General features: G+C 33.4%; 1 protein-coding gene across 1 annotated transcript in view; it reads left to right on the top strand.

Moving 5' to 3' along the window:
• The first annotated feature begins 14845 nt into the window (after positions 1-14845).
• Positions 14846-20708, top strand: part of LOC127870107 (uncharacterized) — a 31292-nt gene continuing 25429 nt past the window's right edge. The window contains exon 1 of the mRNA XM_052412764.1: positions 14846-15120. Coding sequence (XP_052268724.1) covers positions 14861-15120 — 260 coding nt within the window. The 5' untranslated portion in view covers positions 14846-14860. The remainder of the gene's footprint in view (positions 15121-20708) is intronic.

Genomic DNA, 20708 nt, shown 5'->3' with positions numbered 1-20708 from the left:
AATATTAAATGATTTAAGAAAGATGTAAAGATATGATGACAACTTTTCTCTTTTTATGTATTGGTCTTCTACTTAATAATTTTGTACAGTCATTGATTTATGGTCATTTTTCAGTTTCTAGCATGTCTGCATACCTTTAAATAATAATATTTTTTAAAAATAAACTGATAATACTTTAAAGTTATAGTTATTGGTTAAAAAACAAGCACAATGCAATACATTTCATGTCCCCCAGGTAATCCAACTTGAAATCAAATAAATATAAAATGTAGTATTTCTTCCATCATCAAAAAAAATATTTCAATAAACACATATTTGAAGTATCCAGAATAAAATTCTTCATATTAAGACATTTGACCAGAAAAAACTGATCTGATTTTCAGAAACAACCTTTTCGCATAAAAATTAAAATCAAACATTACAAGATTTAAAGCGCAAAACAGTCGTATCTTGAAATTTAACAAATATCTCCGATAACAATAATGCCAATAGTGGACCGTGTGAACTTTAATGTCTTTGCTATTGAAATTCCAATTTTAAAAGAAATGTAAGCATACAAAAGGCAGCCATTAGTGTATAAGCACATTATTGTAAATACAAAACAATCAGACTGCGTCTTTGTTCCTTTCATTGATAAATAAAGAAAAAAACTTTGGAAGAGTTTATAGGCTTGAATACATAAAACATGATATATCTCCCCCAGTGAATTCCGTTCAGCTAAATTTAATTGTCATGTAAGCTCAATAGAAGAAATTTAAAACCTATCGGAATGTTACTAAAATGGAAATAACTTTATCATTACAAATCAACTTTGTTTTGTTTAAAATTTACCAACTGATAATGTGTATGTATGCAAACCATGATAAAGCAATACTGTTTACCGGTAGTGCAATACGTATTTAAAACAATGAATACATTTGGAAATCAAAGCACTGCAGTTGTTCGCTATTGCATAATCTTAGACACAACTCAGTTTTCAAAATTATGTTATAGCTTTTTATATCGCAAGTTTGAAATGAACAGAACCCATTCAAATTATAAAGAGTGTGTCTCAACGCAGGGGTCGAGATGTGTGTGCACTTTAATCATCCTATTTATTGTATAGGGATAACTTAGACAAAATAACAACAATATGGCTCTGTTTTGACGTTCAGAAAGCATAGCTGTTTTGACGTTCAGAAAGCATATTAGGTATGATAATAATGGTAATGAGAACTGAATATAAAGACAAAGTGCAATCATAATCATATTAAATGAATATTGTTTGAATATATAATACCTATCTTACTAAGAATTCATTATGGAATATGGAAATTCCCTGTGCACAACTTTTGATTTTTGACACCACATACAAAGTCATAATTCACAACAAGATAATTGATGAAAATAAATAAAAAATAAATCTGCGAGTAATACTTTTACTCACGAATTAGGTAGTCATAAAGACAGCCCTGTTGATCCGTACTTTGTTGTTTATGCATTACTTGTTACACTAGCAGTTCACAGGGTGTCAACAACTCTGACCTAAACATGGTAATAGAGCACTAATTAGCTTTTTTGGCGTAGCTGTTTTACCCAGCTTTTCACTTGATGACTTTAACACAACGCAAGCAGACATGCATGACTATATTCTAATATTTCATAGGCTGATTCGAGATAAAACCTTTGAACTTTGGCTTCATCACTGTGTCTGTGCTCAGCGCAAAGGATGTATCACTGTATGTTCAAATAACACAAATTGTGTCCCAGTTACAATAATGCGTTAAAATCCATATCGCAGAATTTCAGGGTCAGTACTCCTTCACTAAATTGTCAGGGGCATATATAATTAACTATCGGTAAAAACAGTATTGCTTTCAAGATGAGAAAACAAACAAATAGTAAAATGTCACGATAAGAGGAAAATCGTTTAATTATCCAACCACAAATGTTTGCTATACTCGGTAAGCACGTATATATAGTTTCTAAACGCCTGGATAGGCTGCCCTTATTAACAAGTTATTTTGAAATCAATTTTGTATCGAAAAGCATTGTGCTAAATGTGCCTTTTACAATTCTAGATGAGATTTTTAATAGCCCTCATCATGCAAAAATGGGTCTTATTCCATATGCGCCCATCATATGTATAGCCCACTCAGCCTGCGCATCGCTCAGTCTGGTCTGGAGATACATTATGAGACCATAACAAATTGGGTGATTTTATAGCAAACAGCATCGCCTCAGACCAGACTGCGCAAATGCACAGAATGGTCTTAAGATACGCTGGTAGAAACACATAACACCCATTTTCGCATGACCTGTCTATGAAAGTGTGATTTTAATGTGTCGAGAAAAAAAAAATGTGTGTAAATCAAATATTAACATAGATATATTTTGATGGTGAAGAAATACACTCATAATAAGGTATGTGAGGACACATATGGTGTGCACTCCCATAGTATAATTTTTATCTACTTACACTAATACGTGGTACTCCCGTAGTATAGTTTTTATCTACTAACACTAATGTGTGGTTGGCAATGATAACACACATTTCATGTGGTGAATATGTGACTAACAAACACAATAGTTAAACTTTTGTTTTCAATTTAATTATTTACAAACGTAAATTGCAAACTTTATTTCAAAGTCAGCATTTACATCGACTACCTTTTAAAAAGGTATTTCTTGTTATATTTTGTTGTTTTTTAAATTCGGTTTTAGCGATTATAAATAAATTGTGTGTTGTCTATTATATAGACCAGTTGACGAGTGAGGACATGCGCACTTGCAAAGTTTAGACTCTGCCCACTGGTTGGCAAAAAGAGGAGGAATTCATATAGGCTCATATAGAGAAGGTTGACAAAGTCATCGTTTTTTATGCCCCCTAAAGGTGGGAATCATGATCATAGTGATCGCATGATGTCCATCCGTTTGTCTGTCAGTCAGTCTGTCTGTCTGTCCGTCACACTTAGCGTTTAGGTTTCGAAAAATTCTCATAACTTCTATGTCGCTTCAGATGTAACCTTCATATTTTTAATAAGTATAAACGTGTCAGATCATATCCAAATCTAGCTCTTTAAGTTGAACCTTAGAAACATAATATTGAAATCACTTTTATTATCAATTTTTAAATATTTGTAAGCATAAAATCAACAATATTCTTTTTCCAATTTTAGGCAAAAGTGTGCGATATTTCCCACTCCCGGAACCAAGCCCCATTCCCAAAATGGTAAAAAAACACTGGGCTTGTTCACTCTATTATTAAACTACATGTATGCCATTCATTAAAGGGCTATAGATAACACTTGCGGCACTACAGGTATTTTTCCCAAATAAAAAACGCTTTAATTTTGCTCATAATATTTGTTTGAGATCATGTTAGAGTGGTGAAGATCCATTGACAAAACATGTCTGCTAGGGTCGTAGACTATCCCTTACATGATTAAATTGAAACATGTGAAACTTAAAGTTAATTAATTTTTACATTGTTATAATCATAATGTTAATCATATTTTGAATTCAATTCGAATTGGGTAATGAAGGGTTTAGCACTATAGGGCCTCATTTCTAAAAATATTCTGAAGCCTGTTCCAACTGGATGAGCTTAATGTTTATATTTTTCATATTACAACAAAATGTGCAAACTATTCACTGTTAAATAATTTTAATCTTTTAAAATCATTTTAATCATTTTAAAATGAAATTTCTATATAAAATAAACACCATTTTACTTTTTTGTACATTTTCAGTGTGTAGCGTAATTGCGTATCGTTCGTGGAAAAGACACAGTAACCAACAAAGTTCATTTCTGATTTCTTTGCGTTTTATTTCTGCTTATTAACACAACACAATGTTTCCAAAATGTTTGTCAAATACAAGATACATGCGAAGCCCGCAATGGGCCCATCCCGCGAAAGCCAGCAATAATGCGACTTGTATGTTCGGCCGTTTAAGTAAGACTGTCCATAAATATAGATATAAACAACGAAAGCTTTGATAATTGTTATGTGTACAATTCTGATTGGCTGTGTAATGTCACGTGTCTACATGTACAATTCTGATTGGCCGTTTGTTAAGTCACGTGTCTGCAACCTAAATATACGTATGCAACGGACACCTAACGAATACATACGGAAATGACCGAAGATTGACACATACGGTAAGCAAATATTCGTGTCCGGTAATTATAACCCGAGGCTTATGATTTGTTGATCCAGATGGCTGCCTATTTAAGATTGTATGAAATGTGGTACAAATTTCGATCATTATATAAATCCAACAATGCCCCAAATGTGCGTTTTGTGTGCATTATGTTACAAGTGCATTACTTTGACTTAAAAATAATACTAAATTTTACCACGTATAGCACGAAGTTTTTTGCCTCCAAATTTCAAATAAAAAATTGGTGCGTGTTACACATTGATACAACGCTTTCCTGGTTGCTTAATTTTGGAAAAATCCATTCGTTATCGCACATCTTTATAATAGCAGCCATTTTTGTTATTGCAGAAAACTACAACCTAAACCTAAAATGTTATAGACTGAAGGTCTATATAAAACAAATAGCGGGTTAGGGTAGGTATGAATGAACGGGGTAGTAATAGTTTGGACAGAAATTAAAATTTGAAAAATTGTCTTTGTTTGTGCTTTCACACTTCTTCATTGACTGCAGTTTTTTGGGTTGTTGTCGACATAAAATGAAAGCAGATAAAGTTCTGTGTGAAGGAGTTGTGTTTCGCTGATTAATGTAGGTGTGAAAGGGATCTTTTTGCACTTCGTAATTGACAGCTTTCATCGAGAGATATGTGCTATAGGTTTCGATGCATCAGACATCAACGGAAAACGAGTATAGACTATTTTCATACCATCACGATGACGACAACAGACCCATTTTCTCGAGAGAATAATCTTAAAAGTAGTTTCAAATATAGTGCTACTCAACCCATGCTCCTGATCTTTTAAACGCTCGCTTCTTCAAAACAAAACAAAAAACAGCGCTCAAAAAACTTGGATCAAATGATTGTGCAATATGTAAATGGTGGCCACTTAAAGATTTTCAGGTTTTTTGGTCTTGAAATCTTTTTTTCTCCATTTTGTCTTTAAAGGGATCTTTTCACGCTTTGGTAAATTGACAAAATTGAAAAAAGTTGTTTCAGATTCGCAAATTTTCGTTTTAGTTATGATATTTGTGAGGAAACAGTAATACTGAACATTTACCATGCTCTAATATAGCCATTATATGCATCTTTTGACGATTATAAAACCTAAAAATTATAAAGCGTTGCAACGCGAAACGATTGAATAATTTGGAGAGTTCTGTTTTTGTCGTTAAATTGTGTATTACTACGAAGATTGCTTATATAAGGTATAAAATGCAAAGCGTATGTGTACTCGGCGGAATAGCTCAGTAGGCTAGAGCGTTTTTACTTCAGAACTCTGGCAGGACTCCAGGGGTTACTGGTTCGAAACCTGCTCCGGGCAATGTTCTTTTCCTTTTTTTAATTTTTTTCTTGATTTTTTACTGGAGCTTTTACGATCTAATGTTTACATTTATCAATATAAAGCATTTAATGAATAAGTTAAAAAATGCCAAAATCTGTGAAAAGGCCCCTTTAAAAAATGCATGCGCGTTATACATGGGGGCGCTATACCTGGTAGAATACGGTACTTTATGAATCAATGAAATACATGACTTAAGCCAGGTACTCTTAAAATAAGCTTGAAAATATTTGAGACATTTAGGCTAGATCACTATGTAAAAATAACACTTTTGAAATCATAGCTATGAACATTTTTGTTAGATGTTTAACACTAGGGCAAACTAAACAATGAGATCGAATAATGTATTGAAAACTCATTGTAGTTTTTTCGGCGTAAGCTGTATTAAGCCAGCTTTTCACCTTAGCCTGACCTTTGTTAGCGTCCAATAGAGTTCAAATAAAACTTCCCGCGGCCAAGTACAGATGAATACACTTCATTGACTGCATTGGCTGATTTGAGAATACGACCAGAACATTGGGAACATGTCCGCGTCTTTGTAACACTGTTTTACTGCGTGTTCAGCATGAAACAATTTTATATCTAATGAAAAGGCTTAATGGATAGAACAGTTTTACACTCAATCTCGACATCAATACAGTTTGTGCGTCCACCTTTTATTTTCAGAAGATTTTCAGCGCGAGAACGTTTGCACTTAAAGGCTATTTTCTCATATTTATTACTAACTTCCATATTGACAGGTAACATGTTAAAGTATAGAGAGCAGTGGAAGCGAAGACTCACTTTAATACATTGCATTTCAACTCGCGAGGTATATCGGGTCAATTTGCGGCCACTGTGTGTGAATGTCAGAGTTTACATAGAGGTCATCGCTGCGTCTCTACCCTATATGCTGATCGGAGTTCGCGGCCAGGAAAATAATCGTTACATAATAAAGACGCTATAGCGTGAACTAGGTGAACTGGAATTTTCTTTAGACCAAACAGATGTTAAATGAAGATATCCAGCGATATCATATGGTATGTCAATAATAGATTCTTAATGTGTTTTACAACAATACCATGATAAATATTATTTTTAATTAATTTAACAAGAATTATGCCATCATATTGACTAATGAATTAAGCTTGAGCGCAATGATTCTCGATACTGTTAAAAATCGAATCAAATAGCAACGCCAGACAAACCACTAAAACAGGTTTGTTCGAAGAACGCACGTATAAATATTTAAAATATATACGGATACTTCGCGTGTGGCCGGTTGACTCATATGTTTTAATTTCACTTCCATTCTTCTTTTGGTTTTCTGTTTTGTATCTATAGATTTATGACCAGCAATATGTAATAATGTAAAATAAGCCGCGAAAACTCCGCGTATTATCCCGTACTGCGTTTGCTGCAGCTAAGAACTGTACAGAAAAAGACATTCGCTATCTTTGATCTCATTCATTGAAGTCTTTACCTTTCATTAGCTGCAACCACAATCAACGCCGTATATCTTTTTTAAAGATATTTCTTGTTTTTGAAATACGCATGATTCACAAGACGATAGATTTCACATCAGGGAAAGTTCAGCTTATTACCAAAGGCGTGTTTTTACAACAGTTGTCTCGCTTTGCAAAGCATACAACGAACGAGTCCTTTTCGGGCCGGTGTGTCGTTTTGATTTTACTTAAAAACATCTTCTCTTTTGTTTTAATGAACATTTTGTAACAAAGCTTAGTTTGAACTTGATTATTTAGCTCGATTGCATTAAAAGTCTAAAGTCTAATGATAACTACAATTTGTGACCATTTCCAGGGCAGAAACGAATATATATGAAAAAAAGATATTGCTAATGTTCTCTGCAAATTCTATATGGACAGCAAAGATAAGCATTTAAACACTTCGTAATTTTTAACACAAATTCATACATTTTAACCCGACAATGCACCCGGGAAGGAATAGAGTCGAGCTCGAAAAATGATCGGGCATTGGATGCATTGTACGTGTATCATGAAGAGCGCCGTCCGGCGTCTGTCAGTCATCGTGCAGAGGCCCTCTGGCAATCAGACGGTCGCCGGCCGATGTATATGTCCATGGAAAATACCTTGATTTTTGCTGATACGGGTACATTGAATCTGATGTCGGGCGATCGCCGGGCAATAACTATGCGTTGATCGTCCGATCTTTTTTTTCGATCTCGACTCGATTTTTTCCCGAGCCCGACGTCGGTTAAAATTTTAAGTAAGACTTAAAATTAATCCACACGCCAGCCCAATGAGCGGAAAAAATATGTCGTCTGCTGATTGGACGGTAATCGGTCTCTATTTGTGACTGAGGTATTATGCTGGAATGCTGGCTTGTGCGAAACCCATTTTTTTAGATGGTTTATTAATAAATAAAAATTTATATAAAACGATTTTTTTAAATATAATTTTGGAGATTACAAAACGGGACAGCAATTAGCACATGATTATCAAGTTATATTGAACAAATACTGCGATCTGAACATAATTGTTTGATAAAAGAACACAACCTCTTCGTTTAAACACTGTGGGTGGTATCTCGTGGAACGTGCATTGACTCTCAAAGGAGAAACAGCAATCTGCTCATTTTGTTAATATTATTGCTAATTCTGATATTTGCTTTTTATATGAATCGTGGACTAATTCTAATAGTAATATTTCTTTAAATGGGTACACATCACATAACTTTTATAGGAAATTTAAAAACTGTAAAGCTAGGAGAAATAGTGGAGGTGTTATCTTGTTATATAAAGATCATTTGAAGGATGGCATTAAAATAGTTAAAAATCATCATGACACCATTATTTGGATTAAATTGGATCACATATTTTTCAATATTGTAGAAGATGTATATCTATGTGGTGCGTATATTTGGGGTGAAGAATCCCCTGCCAATAATTTTGTTAATATTGATTTGTTTGATACTATTGAACAAGATATTTCTGATTTTAATTCTGTTGGATGTGTATTTCTATGTGGTGATTTTAACAGTAGAGTTGGTAATAAATGCGATTTTATCCCTTATGATCGTATAAATAACGCATTTGATGACCCTGACTATGACCCTGATTGTACCCCCGTTCGGGCCTCTGTCGATAATGTTCAGAATAGCCACGGTACTAAATTAATAGATCTTTGTAAATCTACCTCTGTACGTCCCTTGTCAAAAAATAACCCACTTTCATACCAAAACACACTTAAACCATCATAAAACTGTGTTTTTTCTGAGTTTTTCTTAGTGGAAGTTGGTTTTTGCTAATAAAAGTGAGTTTTATGTGCGCTAAACTGTGCTTAACTGAGTTTAAAGTTGGTTATTTTAAGAAGATGTGTGTTTAAGCGAGTTTTTTTCAGTAAGAAGTTGGTTTTTTGTGTGTCAAAAGTGAGCCTTTTTATTTATGAGTTGGTTTATGTGTGTTTAAGTGTGTCTTTTTGTTTTATAAGCGAGTCTTTTACAACAGAAGTTGGTCTTTTTTTTAAACAGAAGTGGGTTTAAGCAAGTTTAACTTGGTCTTTTTGTAAATAAGTTGAGAGCTGCAACGAGGCTTAAAGACTCACTTTAACACACTTTTCAACAAGTTGGTCTTTTGTTTATTAATATAACTCATCAATGAAACAATAATTCTTCAACTGGGTCTTTGTTTGATGTTTATAGCCATAAATAAAACAAGTCAATTGTAAAGGGGCTTTTTTTACAGCTTGTTTGCCATTGTCCCTATTGTACATTTGTGTGCTCCCCATAATTTTTAGGGAATATTGGATGAAAATGGCTCTTTCAGAACATCACAGGTTCACAGATGGACAACAAGTATCACTGACAAAAACTATAACAATGGTCAAGCTTAGTTTTATACATGAAAATGAAAGAGTTTGTGTTTCACTTTGAATTTTTTCTTTATGTTTGTGTTTATTATAAACAATATCTTATGATTGTTTTATGTCTTAATTTTTTATTTTTTTAAAACAATCTCATATGATTGTTTATATTTGTTTAAAACAGTATTTACTTGTTAAATCTGCATATTTAAATAATTATGGTATTGGAAACATTATTTTGGAAATAATATATTTATTTTTGTACATAAGTTATGCAAGATTTTGATATTTGCATATGATACCATCATATCCATTTTCTTAATTTGCAATAAAATAATAAAATGCCAAACATGACCTGTGTTACATAAACTGTCAACAAAATAACAAGACAATACCTAAAACCACCCTTATTTCACACCACTAACAATAAACAGATAACAATCTGTCAGGCATTCAGAGCTAAACAGGGTACTGATTATCTAGGGGTAGATAAGGCTACTGATGGGGTTTGCCTAGAGATAAGGCTGTGTGGAATAAGATATAAGGCTTTTGATTGGCTATTGCACTGAGGAAGTTATCTTTTTGAAAACAACAACTTTTGAAAAACAAGCTGGTGTCAGCAACTGAATATTGAGCTAAATTTAATTCAGCAACATTAATATAAAGAAGTGAAAGACTTATAATGGTAGTGTAAAATGTCTTGAAATTCTGTCAGCATGAAGTATTGTGTGATGAAAACAATGTGTTTTTTACTGCAATGTGGAAATCAATAATAAGTTGGTTGGAAAGGAGGTTGAACTGCCTGATGTTGTTTTTGGAATACTGAAGAACAGTTTTAACAGGTTTGTATTGTGATTTCTTCACCCCTTTTTTTATTTAGTTTATTGAATTAATTATGATCATTATCATATTTATGTATTGTCACTGGGAAATGTAAATGGATAAGTTATTGTATTGCAATTAAAAGGATAAACAACACATTTTGAAGCAAAAATAGATAAACTTACACATGAAAAAGTGTAAATGTTGTGTACAGTGAATAATTATGGTTGTGTTTCATGGTTATTGTCATCTAAAATTTTATTTATATCTATTTCTGGTTATTACTGAACGGATTTCTTTCCCTCTTACTTAATTAGAACTTATATATTTTAATTTTGAAGGTTAAACTCTTGCCACAAGGCAAAATTGACATCGATGGGAAGATCCTTTGGAAAGAACATGCATCATCGCCTGCCTGATGTATGGACTTTTAAACCTGGTTTTTACCCTGCACAAGCTGGCAAACTTGAGGGGAACAAGAGTGGGAAAACCTCGCCCTGTCATTGACCAAGAAAGCTCGATTTGTTGAGAGGTAAACTATACAGGTTACTGCATTTACAATGCCACCAGACCACACAGCCAAATGAGACCACGCATCTTGGTACATTTTCAAACTGCATTTTCTACCAAACGCAATTTCTTTTAATAATTGATGAAAAGTGCTAAGTCACATGTGATCACGGGATTAAAATTTCAAAAATAAACAAACAAAAACAACAAGCAAATAACTTAAATTTATTATTATTAAAGCAACAAGATTACCATAACAGCAATATTTCATAGTTAAGTGGAACAAAAACATAACCAATCAACATGTTTGAAGAATGCCTTGCCCTTTTGAAAGTGATATGGTATTAATCCTTTGCAGATCAACTGGCATAAGAGATGCTCAAGAGGAGAAGGACACAAGCAGCATCAATGGTACAACTACATGTCGCTCCAGCGCCCGCTTTCCAGGTCTCTACCAGCTGCTTTCCAGGTCCCTCCACCCGCCAAAATCAGGTCTAGGTCCCTGCACTGGCTGCTTTCCAGGTCCCCTAGCAGTCAAGGTCTCTCCAGTAGCTGCTGTGCAGGTCCCAACACCGTATGCCGTCAAGGTCCCTCCATAAGCTGAAATCCAGGTTCCTCATTCCACTGCGGTTCCGGTACCTCCAACAGCTGAGATCCAGGTCTCTGCAGCAGCTGCGGTCTAAATACTCCACCCGAAGTGGTCCATTGCGGTCAAACTTTTGCTTTAAAATCTTCCATAAATGTCTATTATTTTATAATGTATTGTAAAAATAATCTGTTTGTATTAATTTGCGGTGTACTATTTTTGTCATATAAACATAATTTTCGTACACATTGTGTTTCTTTCCCTTTTAACCACATTGGGCTTATAATGAACTGTTGTAATTGCTTCACAAAAACCATTTTTTCTAGAACAAATTAGTCCAATTTTTTTTTTCACACTGCAAAATCCCACAAAAGGCTCACAAAAAACCTACTTTCTTAAAAAAACTCACTAAAACACTTTTTAAACCCACAAAAATCAACTTACCCAAACCCACAAATTGCTTTTGTTTTTTTCACAGATAAAATACTGTTAATAACTAGGTTTAAAGCGAGTTAAAAGCATGTTTTCACTGTGAAAAAAACTTTCAGCTCACTTTTCGCTCACTTTAAAACCGTGTTTAGCCTGCTTATAGCTCACATAAAAAACACACTTTTTACCCACTTAAAACCTTGTAGAAAATCATACTCACTTTAAACCCACTTAAGATGGTTAAAAAACCCACTATGTTGGTTTAAAGCGAGTTAAACCAAGATTTAACTCAGAAAAAACCAAGTCGGTAAGCTAAAAAACCCAGTCGGTAAGCTAAAAGCGTGTCTGAAAAACCCGCTTTTAGCACAGTGCAAATACCGCAGAGTTAAACACCGATGCCTGAAAAAAACTCACTTTAAACCCACTTAAGACGGTTAAAAAACAACTATGTTGGCTTTAAGCGAGTTAAACCAAGATTCAACTCAGATAAAACCAAGTCGGTAAGCAAAAAGTGTGTTTAAAAGACTCGCTTTTAGCTCGGTGCCAATACCGCAGGGTTAAACCCAGTTTAAAACTGGGTTATAACCGGATTTTGCTCACTTTTTTGACAAGGGGTATTGCGAATGGGCGTATATTTAATACTAGTAACTACACGTTTTGTTCGAATAACGGTTGTTCTGTTATTAACCAGGTTTTCCGAAGGAAAAAACTGGTTATTAGATTGGCGAATGCGGGCGGGCTGGCTGGCTGGCGGGCGGGCGGGCGGAACAAGCTTGTCCGGGCCATAACTATGTCGTTCATTGTCATATTTTAAAATCATTTGGCACATTTGTTCATCATCATTGGACGGTGTGTCACGCGAAATAATTACGTCGATATCTCCAAGGTCAAGGTCACACTTTGAGTTCAAAGGTCAAAATTGGCAATAAATGAGCTTGTCTGGGCCATAACTATGTCATTCATTGTGAGATTTTACAATTATTTGGCACATTTGTTCACCATTAAGGGACGGTGTGTCGCACGAAAGAATCACGTCAATATCTCCAATGTCAAGGTCACCACAACTTAAAATAGATTTCAAAAGTTCAGTTTGAGTTGTCTCCCTTAATCAGATTTTTTTTCACAATGAAAACCTGGTTTTGTGACAATTTTGTCCCTTGTTGATTATGTTTTAATGAATGAACGTCATTTTTCACTAGTCAATGATTTTACTATTGAACCATTTAATGAATGGAGTGACCACGCACCGTAACGTTTTTTCGGCGTTAGCTGTATACCCCAGCTTTTCACCTTAGCCTGACCTTTGTAAACGACCAATCAATGCGAATATAAAATTTTCCGCCGGTAGGCCAGAAACTTTTTGCAGTAGAAAACGGTCAATCTACAAACAGATTTCACATTAACATTAATATGTTATTCCATCGACTTTCTATTTTTGGGAAGTGTAGGGACAGGGATACTACAGTTCGTTTAGCAACGAAGTTAATTGCGTATTCAGCATGAAACAATTGTAGCTCTATCTCTAATAATTAGGTTTGAGAGATGGAGCAGTTTCACACTCAATTCTCGACATCAATACAGAGTGCTTGTCCCTTTATATTTAGAAGAATGTCAGCGCCAGAGCTTAAAGGTTGTGTTCTCATATTTGGTAATTACTATGATATTGCATTATGTGCACTCAAAAAATTTAGATCATATAAGAATCGTTGTTAAGTAACCTGATATACGCTTTGACGAACATATTAAAAATTGTTTTCTAAATTAACCGTTTAACAAGAAAATGTTTAAAGCTTTAAACAAGCCGTCGTTTCAGCAGCAGAATTGTTACCTAACTTTAATGCATTGCATTCCAATCCGCAAGGTATCAAGGTCAGTTTGCGGTCAGTTGCAGAAATCTTTATATAAACGCCGTCTCGTAAACTTTGTGCACTTGAAGTCTGTTTTGATCAGAAAGATACTAAATAAAGATATTCGGCGATATTATTGTGGTATGTCAATCATCGATTTTTAATATGTTTTCAACATTTGCATGATAAGGACCAATTTTGATACAATTAATTAGAACTATTTATCCATTTAGACCAGTTTATTAAGCATGAGCACAATAATGCACTATACTATTATTATGCAATTAAATAAGATTCGAGTATTGCCGGCTGACCTATATGCACTCGTTTATTTTCATGTTTATTGTGTTTTTCTATTCTGTAAATATAGATATCTGAGTAATAATATCACATAAAGCAAAATAAGCCACGAAATCTTGCGCAACACCCCGTAATTGATTTGCTTGTGATGTAGCTAAGAACTGCGCAGAAAAAAGGCATCCGCTACTTTTTATCTCATAGAGATAACTTTTGATCGTTCATAAACATCGACCACAATCAACGCCGTATATCTTTTTTAAAGATATTTCTTGTTATTTATCAGGCCCTGTTTACTCATATAATCTAATTTATTGACACCAATTTCGTATTTTATTTTGAGATGAGGGAAAATGTGAAAAATCCTTTAAGAACAAAATGTAATGGGAATTTTTTTAATCAATCAATGAGACAATTTGATTGCATGTATTAATATTTTATAAACATGATATTATTTGTTCTATTTTACTCATTAAACCACTATAAATACTATTTTCATCAATTACATTTAATACTCAAGTACTGAGGTAATACTGACTGATTGAACAATTAAATACACGGTTAACTTAAACCAGTGAGATATACTTCCAATTTACTTCTACACAGCGTTAAATTTACTTGCATAATTAAGTGTGGTCTAACAATTTGGTTTACTCTTACTGTCAAAGTCATGCGGTGTTTTACATAGTTACTGTTAGTTAAGTGAATGTAAACCTTGAAGGATATTGAGCTTGAACTTTATTTGTATTTGAATGCACCTGTGTTTTAGTTTTCATGTAAACTTCTTGAGCTGAACAACTTAAAGGTAGCTAAATGCCAGTATTTTGTGGACATGTTTAAAAGAAAAATACTTAAACTATTTAAACAAATAGGTTTTACTTCAAACACAGAATAATAAAATGGGCGTAGGTAATTCTTCTACTTTAGCTGAACGTTCGTCGACGGTTGGACAATTTTGTTGCACATCTTGTGAGGAACATAATCTTCAGAATTTGGCGGTCATTTATTGTGAGACATGTTTGAGGTTTTATTGTAAAAAATGTATCAAACCTCATAAAAAATTGTTTATGAAACATCGAACATGTGGAAGGGGAGATATTAAGAAATGGCCAGTTTCAAAGGAGGATGCTTCTCTTTTACATGAGGGAGGAGATTTTCTTTCAAATACAGAGGATGATTTTCTTTCGAAGGAGGCGGGGAATTTTCTTTCAAAGGAGTTGGAGGATTTTCTTTGGAAGTGTGACGTGCATGTGGATAAAAAACTGTCACAGTTTTGCCATGACCACAGTCAGCTGTGCTGCTCTGATTGTGTTGTAAAAATTCACAGGTATCTGACACATTTATTTCTTTAGTCATAACTGTAATAATCAAGATACATGATTTATGCATGTTTTCAAAATAACATCACTATTATTATTTTCGTATAGCCTTCAGCTTCTCATGTATAAATAAGTATATCGTTCTAGCGACTCGCTCTTTACAGATTAACTGATTTAAAATCATTCAATTGAGCGAACCCTATGAAGTCAACAACCACATTTCTCAAAATCGTTTTAGCGCTCGAAGCGACAACATCGTGTACATTCTATTCTTCTTTTGGACCACATGTTGGTGGGTAAGTCTAACTTGGTGATTTTTATTTTATATTGAGTGCGCTTAAGGACGCTGTCCAGAGCTTTGGTTTTGGGAATTGAAATGACCAGCACTCATGGGGACGATGTTCTCAGACTATCCGACTCGTCGGATACTGAATTTTCTGGTTTCGACACTGTCGATACGCCAATGACTCCTGTATGGAAATTATATGCAAATTCTGTACAATGTCTGTACAAAATCTGCCCAGAATCAAAACAGAATTTATTTATTCTGTACAAAGAGGACACAGACCCAGAATCTACTTGGAAAACTGTACAGATTTTTTAAGCAGAATTACAATGAAGCAGAATTTTATCTGTACATATTATTATACCAAACCGAATTTTTGTACTTTTCATTTTTATAAGACAGATTTTTAGCACTCTGCATTTTAGCAGGACATAATTTTGGTTCTTGGTCCAAAATGAGGCAGAATATTGGACTTAAAAAATTATTGAAACACAATTTCAAAAAGGGACTTAGATAATTAAAAAAATAGACTTCTGATTCCAGTTTCTAAATGTTTTTTATGGAAAACATTTTCCATATACAAGAAAAACAATATTTATGTTCAGTTCAATTCATACAATAATTGCCATACATGTATATATTACATGTCATAATATTAAAATGTGTGAGTATGTAATGATAATTTATCTTTAAACACATGTAGATCTACTATGGTCATAAAATATCCTCGAATTAAGGGTCTTACAGTAAACTTGATTTAGGGTTGAATGCAAATTGAAAATTGTTTTTCAATCCCCCCCCCTGACTTATGCTAACTGCTTTGCTTTAAATTGGCAATATATATATATGTATTTCCACTTGGGTTAAATGTTTAGTTTGCCTTCCTCTGACTCTATTTATGAAAATAACTATTGTTATGTCAGTGCTTGTATACACCTCTGTAAAAGTTCACTTGAAAATAATCATAAATATGGCAGGCCTGAACCACAAAAAAGAGAAAAACTAAGTTTAAGTAACTTAAACTTAGTTTTTCACTACTTAAACTCAATTTAAGTAACTTAATTCGAATTAACGCTACTAAATGCATTAAGTAGTTAAGAAGAGTTATTTTCTATTTAAGTGAGAAAAATGAATTAAGCAGAGAAAAACTTAGTTTAACTCGTTAAGTGCGCCCGAACAACAAAAATTGATTTTAATTACCGTTAAGTTACTTAAATTGCATTTAACGCTGCTTAAAATTAATTTAAGTGCTTTCGCATCGTTAATTGTATTTAATTATTACTTAAGTAATAAATTTTTTACTTAAGTTGAATTATTAATTATCGTTAAGTCAAAACTCGCGTCCGAAAATAAGCATATGAAACAAGCGTTTTGATTGGTTGTCAGGTTTGTTAATAAATTCAGGCTTAGGTCTTCCGGATCATTAACTGACCAATCAAAACAATTCGACTTTACAACTTAAGTAAAATTCCTTACTAAAGTTGAATTCGTGTAACTAAAAACATATTTTAAGTAGAAAAACCTATTTTAACGCAACTTAATTGAAAATAGTACAATTGATAGAGAAAATCCTTGTTAAGTTGAATTAATTCAACTTAAGTAAGAAAATTACCATTAAGCACCGTTAATGCATTTTCGGTGTTTTAATTAGCGTTAACGCCGCGGGAACCACAAAAACTACTTAAATTCATTTTAAGCAGCGTTAATTCGAATTAAGTAACTTAAATTGAATTTAAGTAGAGAAAAACCTAGTTTAAGTAACTTAAACTTAGTTTTTCTCATTTTTGTGGTTCAGGCGTGCCATACATAAACCCTAACAAACAAATCCTGCCCGCTTGGTACTTGTGATTTGAAACTGCGGCTTTAATCTCATACTGGCTTGCTGGAATGTGCATAATCTCTTCTGATTGGTACATCACAGATTGTGAGCCAAATTTGAAGGTGTAAACATAGATCCATGCAGGACCTGTAACTTGCTTAAAATGTAGTTTCAAAGCAATGTTGGGACTTTTTAAAGTAGAAAACTTAACAATATCCTGAAATACTTTGATCAACATTCTTAAACAATTAATAAGAATGTGGAAATCAACAGTTTGTGTGTTACTAAGTCTTTTAAAAAGGAATTCAGTGAGTTATGAAGCGGCCCTTTTGGAAATGCTTTGAACTATTTAACAGGTTTGTATTGTTTTTGTTTGCATTATTTTCTTATAATGTTATGTTTAATTTAATGATATCATGAAACAGTTACAAAGATCTGTTTTGGTGGATGACTAACATTTAAAATAAATGATGAAACCAATTATCTTTGCAGTAAGTTCACATAAAAGACATAAGTCAGTCAAAGGTATCTCTATCTTACAAAACCAACATAGTTGTAATAATCAATTGCCTAATCAGTGACCAAATGAAATGACAATGTAACCAATACTTAGATTGATTTATGAATAACTACTCTGCCACGAAATTTCAAGCCGTTTTTTCAATTACATATTTACGAAAGCTATGATTGGTATCACTTAAAAGGTGTTGCATTATTGAAGTTGTAATTTTAGTAGATCCCATATGATCACTTCATTCAGATTGGCTAAACAAAGTTATTTTAAAATAGTAAATTGTATGGTTTTCTTGCTTTCAGCGATTTTCAACAAAGATTGTGTAGCAACTTAACCCTGACAACGACCTCAGTAGTGCAGTCACAGAGTTATGGTGCTGTTATCACTTAAAAGGTGTGAAGCAAAAACTTAGTATAAGGTGGTTTGTAACTTAATCAACATTACAAATTCTTTTTTTTATAAAACACCCTTTAAACTGACCTTCATATGAAAAAATGTCAAATTTATTTTATACTGTAAAAGCAAAATATAAAGAGAAGCAAGTTGGTGAACCACGTTGCGTTATTTAAGTTGTAATTTTAGTAGATTCCATATGATCATTTCATTCAGATTGACTAAACAAAATGATTTTAAAATAGTTAATTGTATTTTTTGCTTTCAGCGACTGTCAAAAAAGATTGTGTAGCAGTTACTTTCCCCTGACAATGACCTCAGTAGTGCAGTCACAGAGTGATGGTACCTCACAAGGGTCTGGTTGAAGCAAAAGAAGAGGTCTAAAAGGGATTTTCATCTCAATATAATAACTGTAATTTCTTGAAACATTAACTTTCTTTATTTACTGTGTTTGTTATGTCATATAACTATGATACAATAATGTGTGTTGTATTTAGGGATTTATTTCTTAACGGGATGTCTAAGAGTAAATTATTTTATTTTATTGACTGTCAGTATGTGTTACTTTTCATATATATGTATATAACATGTCATTATATCATTATATAAAAATGTTTAATATTTACAGTCTATATATTTTACTTTACATTTTGCTACATTTTTCTGTACATAATGTTTTGTGTACAAATTTTATTTTGCACAGAATTCCATTCTCACATTTCGGTTCTCCCCACATTTAATTCTGCCTAGATTTTTTTCTGCCCCGAAAAAAATCTGCATAATTTAAATAATTGGAAAAATCTGTGCAGAATTCGTTCTTTGTTTATATTGAAAAAATCTATAAATAGAAATCTGGTTTAACTCATTTTAAATGGACACCAACTATTGTCTGCACAGATTCTATACAGATTTTGTGTATTTTATTCTGCACATAATCTGGTTGCAGTCTGCCCGAACTTTTTCTTACAGGAAACAAAGGGTCATTAAGTGTTGACCCCATTTGCATGTCTATGCAAGCTTGATAGCAAACATAGTGGGTCTGTACACTTCTTTCAACGCCCCGTAAAACAGTCTTTGAAATAAGCACACGTCTGATGGCCCGAGGCGAGTAAAATTACTGCTAGGCACATAAAAAATCACGTTTGTGGCCTGCCAGGCATGTAAATTATTGAAGCCAGTTGACAGTTTATAAAAAAATCGTAAGTTATTGATATTTGCATATATCTTTTTCAATTTTGTGAACAAACACCTTGTCGGAAGTTGTAAAACAATGAAATTTGATTGGTTTAACATGCAACACGCACCTGCTTGTGCTTGTCATCATTATTGTTTTTGACCGATGCATTGCGGTCACTCAAATTAATTGAGTAGATGCTTTTTGAATTTATTATTTCAATCAAGTAATACTCTTCCGTTTTTGTCAATGTCAACAAGTGTCATTGTCGACAAAGAGGCTATGCAGTATCTAAGGTATGTTCATGGGGCTAAGCCCAGTAAAGCACTTCCAAAATAGAAAATTGACAATGATTTAGAGAAAAGGGAAGCCAAAAAACGGTAAGAGGACACCAGAGAACGCTCTGTTTAACCCATTCCATACTACAGCCTTATCTCTAGGCAATCCCTATCAGTAATAGCCTTATCTGCACCTGGATAGTCAATACCCTGTTTTGCTCTGTATGCCTGAGTGACAGATTATCTGTTTATTGTCAGTGGTGTGAAATGTGAAAGGGGTCAATTAGGCAGTGTATTGTTATTTGGTTGACATATTTTGAGACAGATATTTGGCATTTTATTGTTATTTAAATACCCATAAAGACAATGAAAATGATAAAATGTAAAAGTGTAATTAAAATCAGAACAAAGCCATTTGATTATTTCCTAATTAGTTTATCCACTGGCACTACCATAATTATTTCAAATTAGAAACACATTACAAATAGAAACATATTTTTAAATAAAAACAATATGACAAGTTTTTTTCAAATATAACAATATTATACTCTTATAAATAATAACAAGATTTTTTACATAACCCATTACCTGAAAATAACAGTACATACAAGAAAATGCATCTATACAAAAATAGATTATCAAGAACATTAATTAATGTCACAGATAAGTTTGTTCAAGTTTATGAGATCTTTATAAATTAAATTTTATAAAAATAACTATTCTAAAATAAGTAATTTTCCAAAATTCAATACTGATCACTTGAAATGATAATCCATCTTTTGTTCACAAAGAACAACATCTAGTCCTATCATATTTTTTTACATCGAGTTGGCCAAATCCACATGCCAGTCCTTGAAGCAGGGAACACAGATATGCACTTGACATTCAAGGCAAATGACATGACACTCACGCCGTCTCTTTTCTTTTGCACACTGACGACAGCGTCCTCTTTTTTCGGCCTGTCCAGGGAAATGTCCTGCTTTTACCGTGGCCAATTTTGCAACAGCACTCCCATTGTCGCAATAGTCTCCTATCAATTGCCTTGACAAGTTCATTCTGAAGTCCAGAACTGTGCGGTCTTTGGGTTTTCCGTTTCTACTCTTCTGCTGGTGAAAAGGGGATTCCCTCATCA

This window comes from Dreissena polymorpha, chromosome 2 (genome assembly GCF_020536995.1).
Source record: "Dreissena polymorpha isolate Duluth1 chromosome 2, UMN_Dpol_1.0, whole genome shotgun sequence".
Taxonomy (NCBI): Eukaryota; Metazoa; Mollusca; class Bivalvia; order Myida; family Dreissenidae; genus Dreissena; species Dreissena polymorpha.
This window is presented reverse-complemented; position numbering and strand designations above follow the sequence as displayed.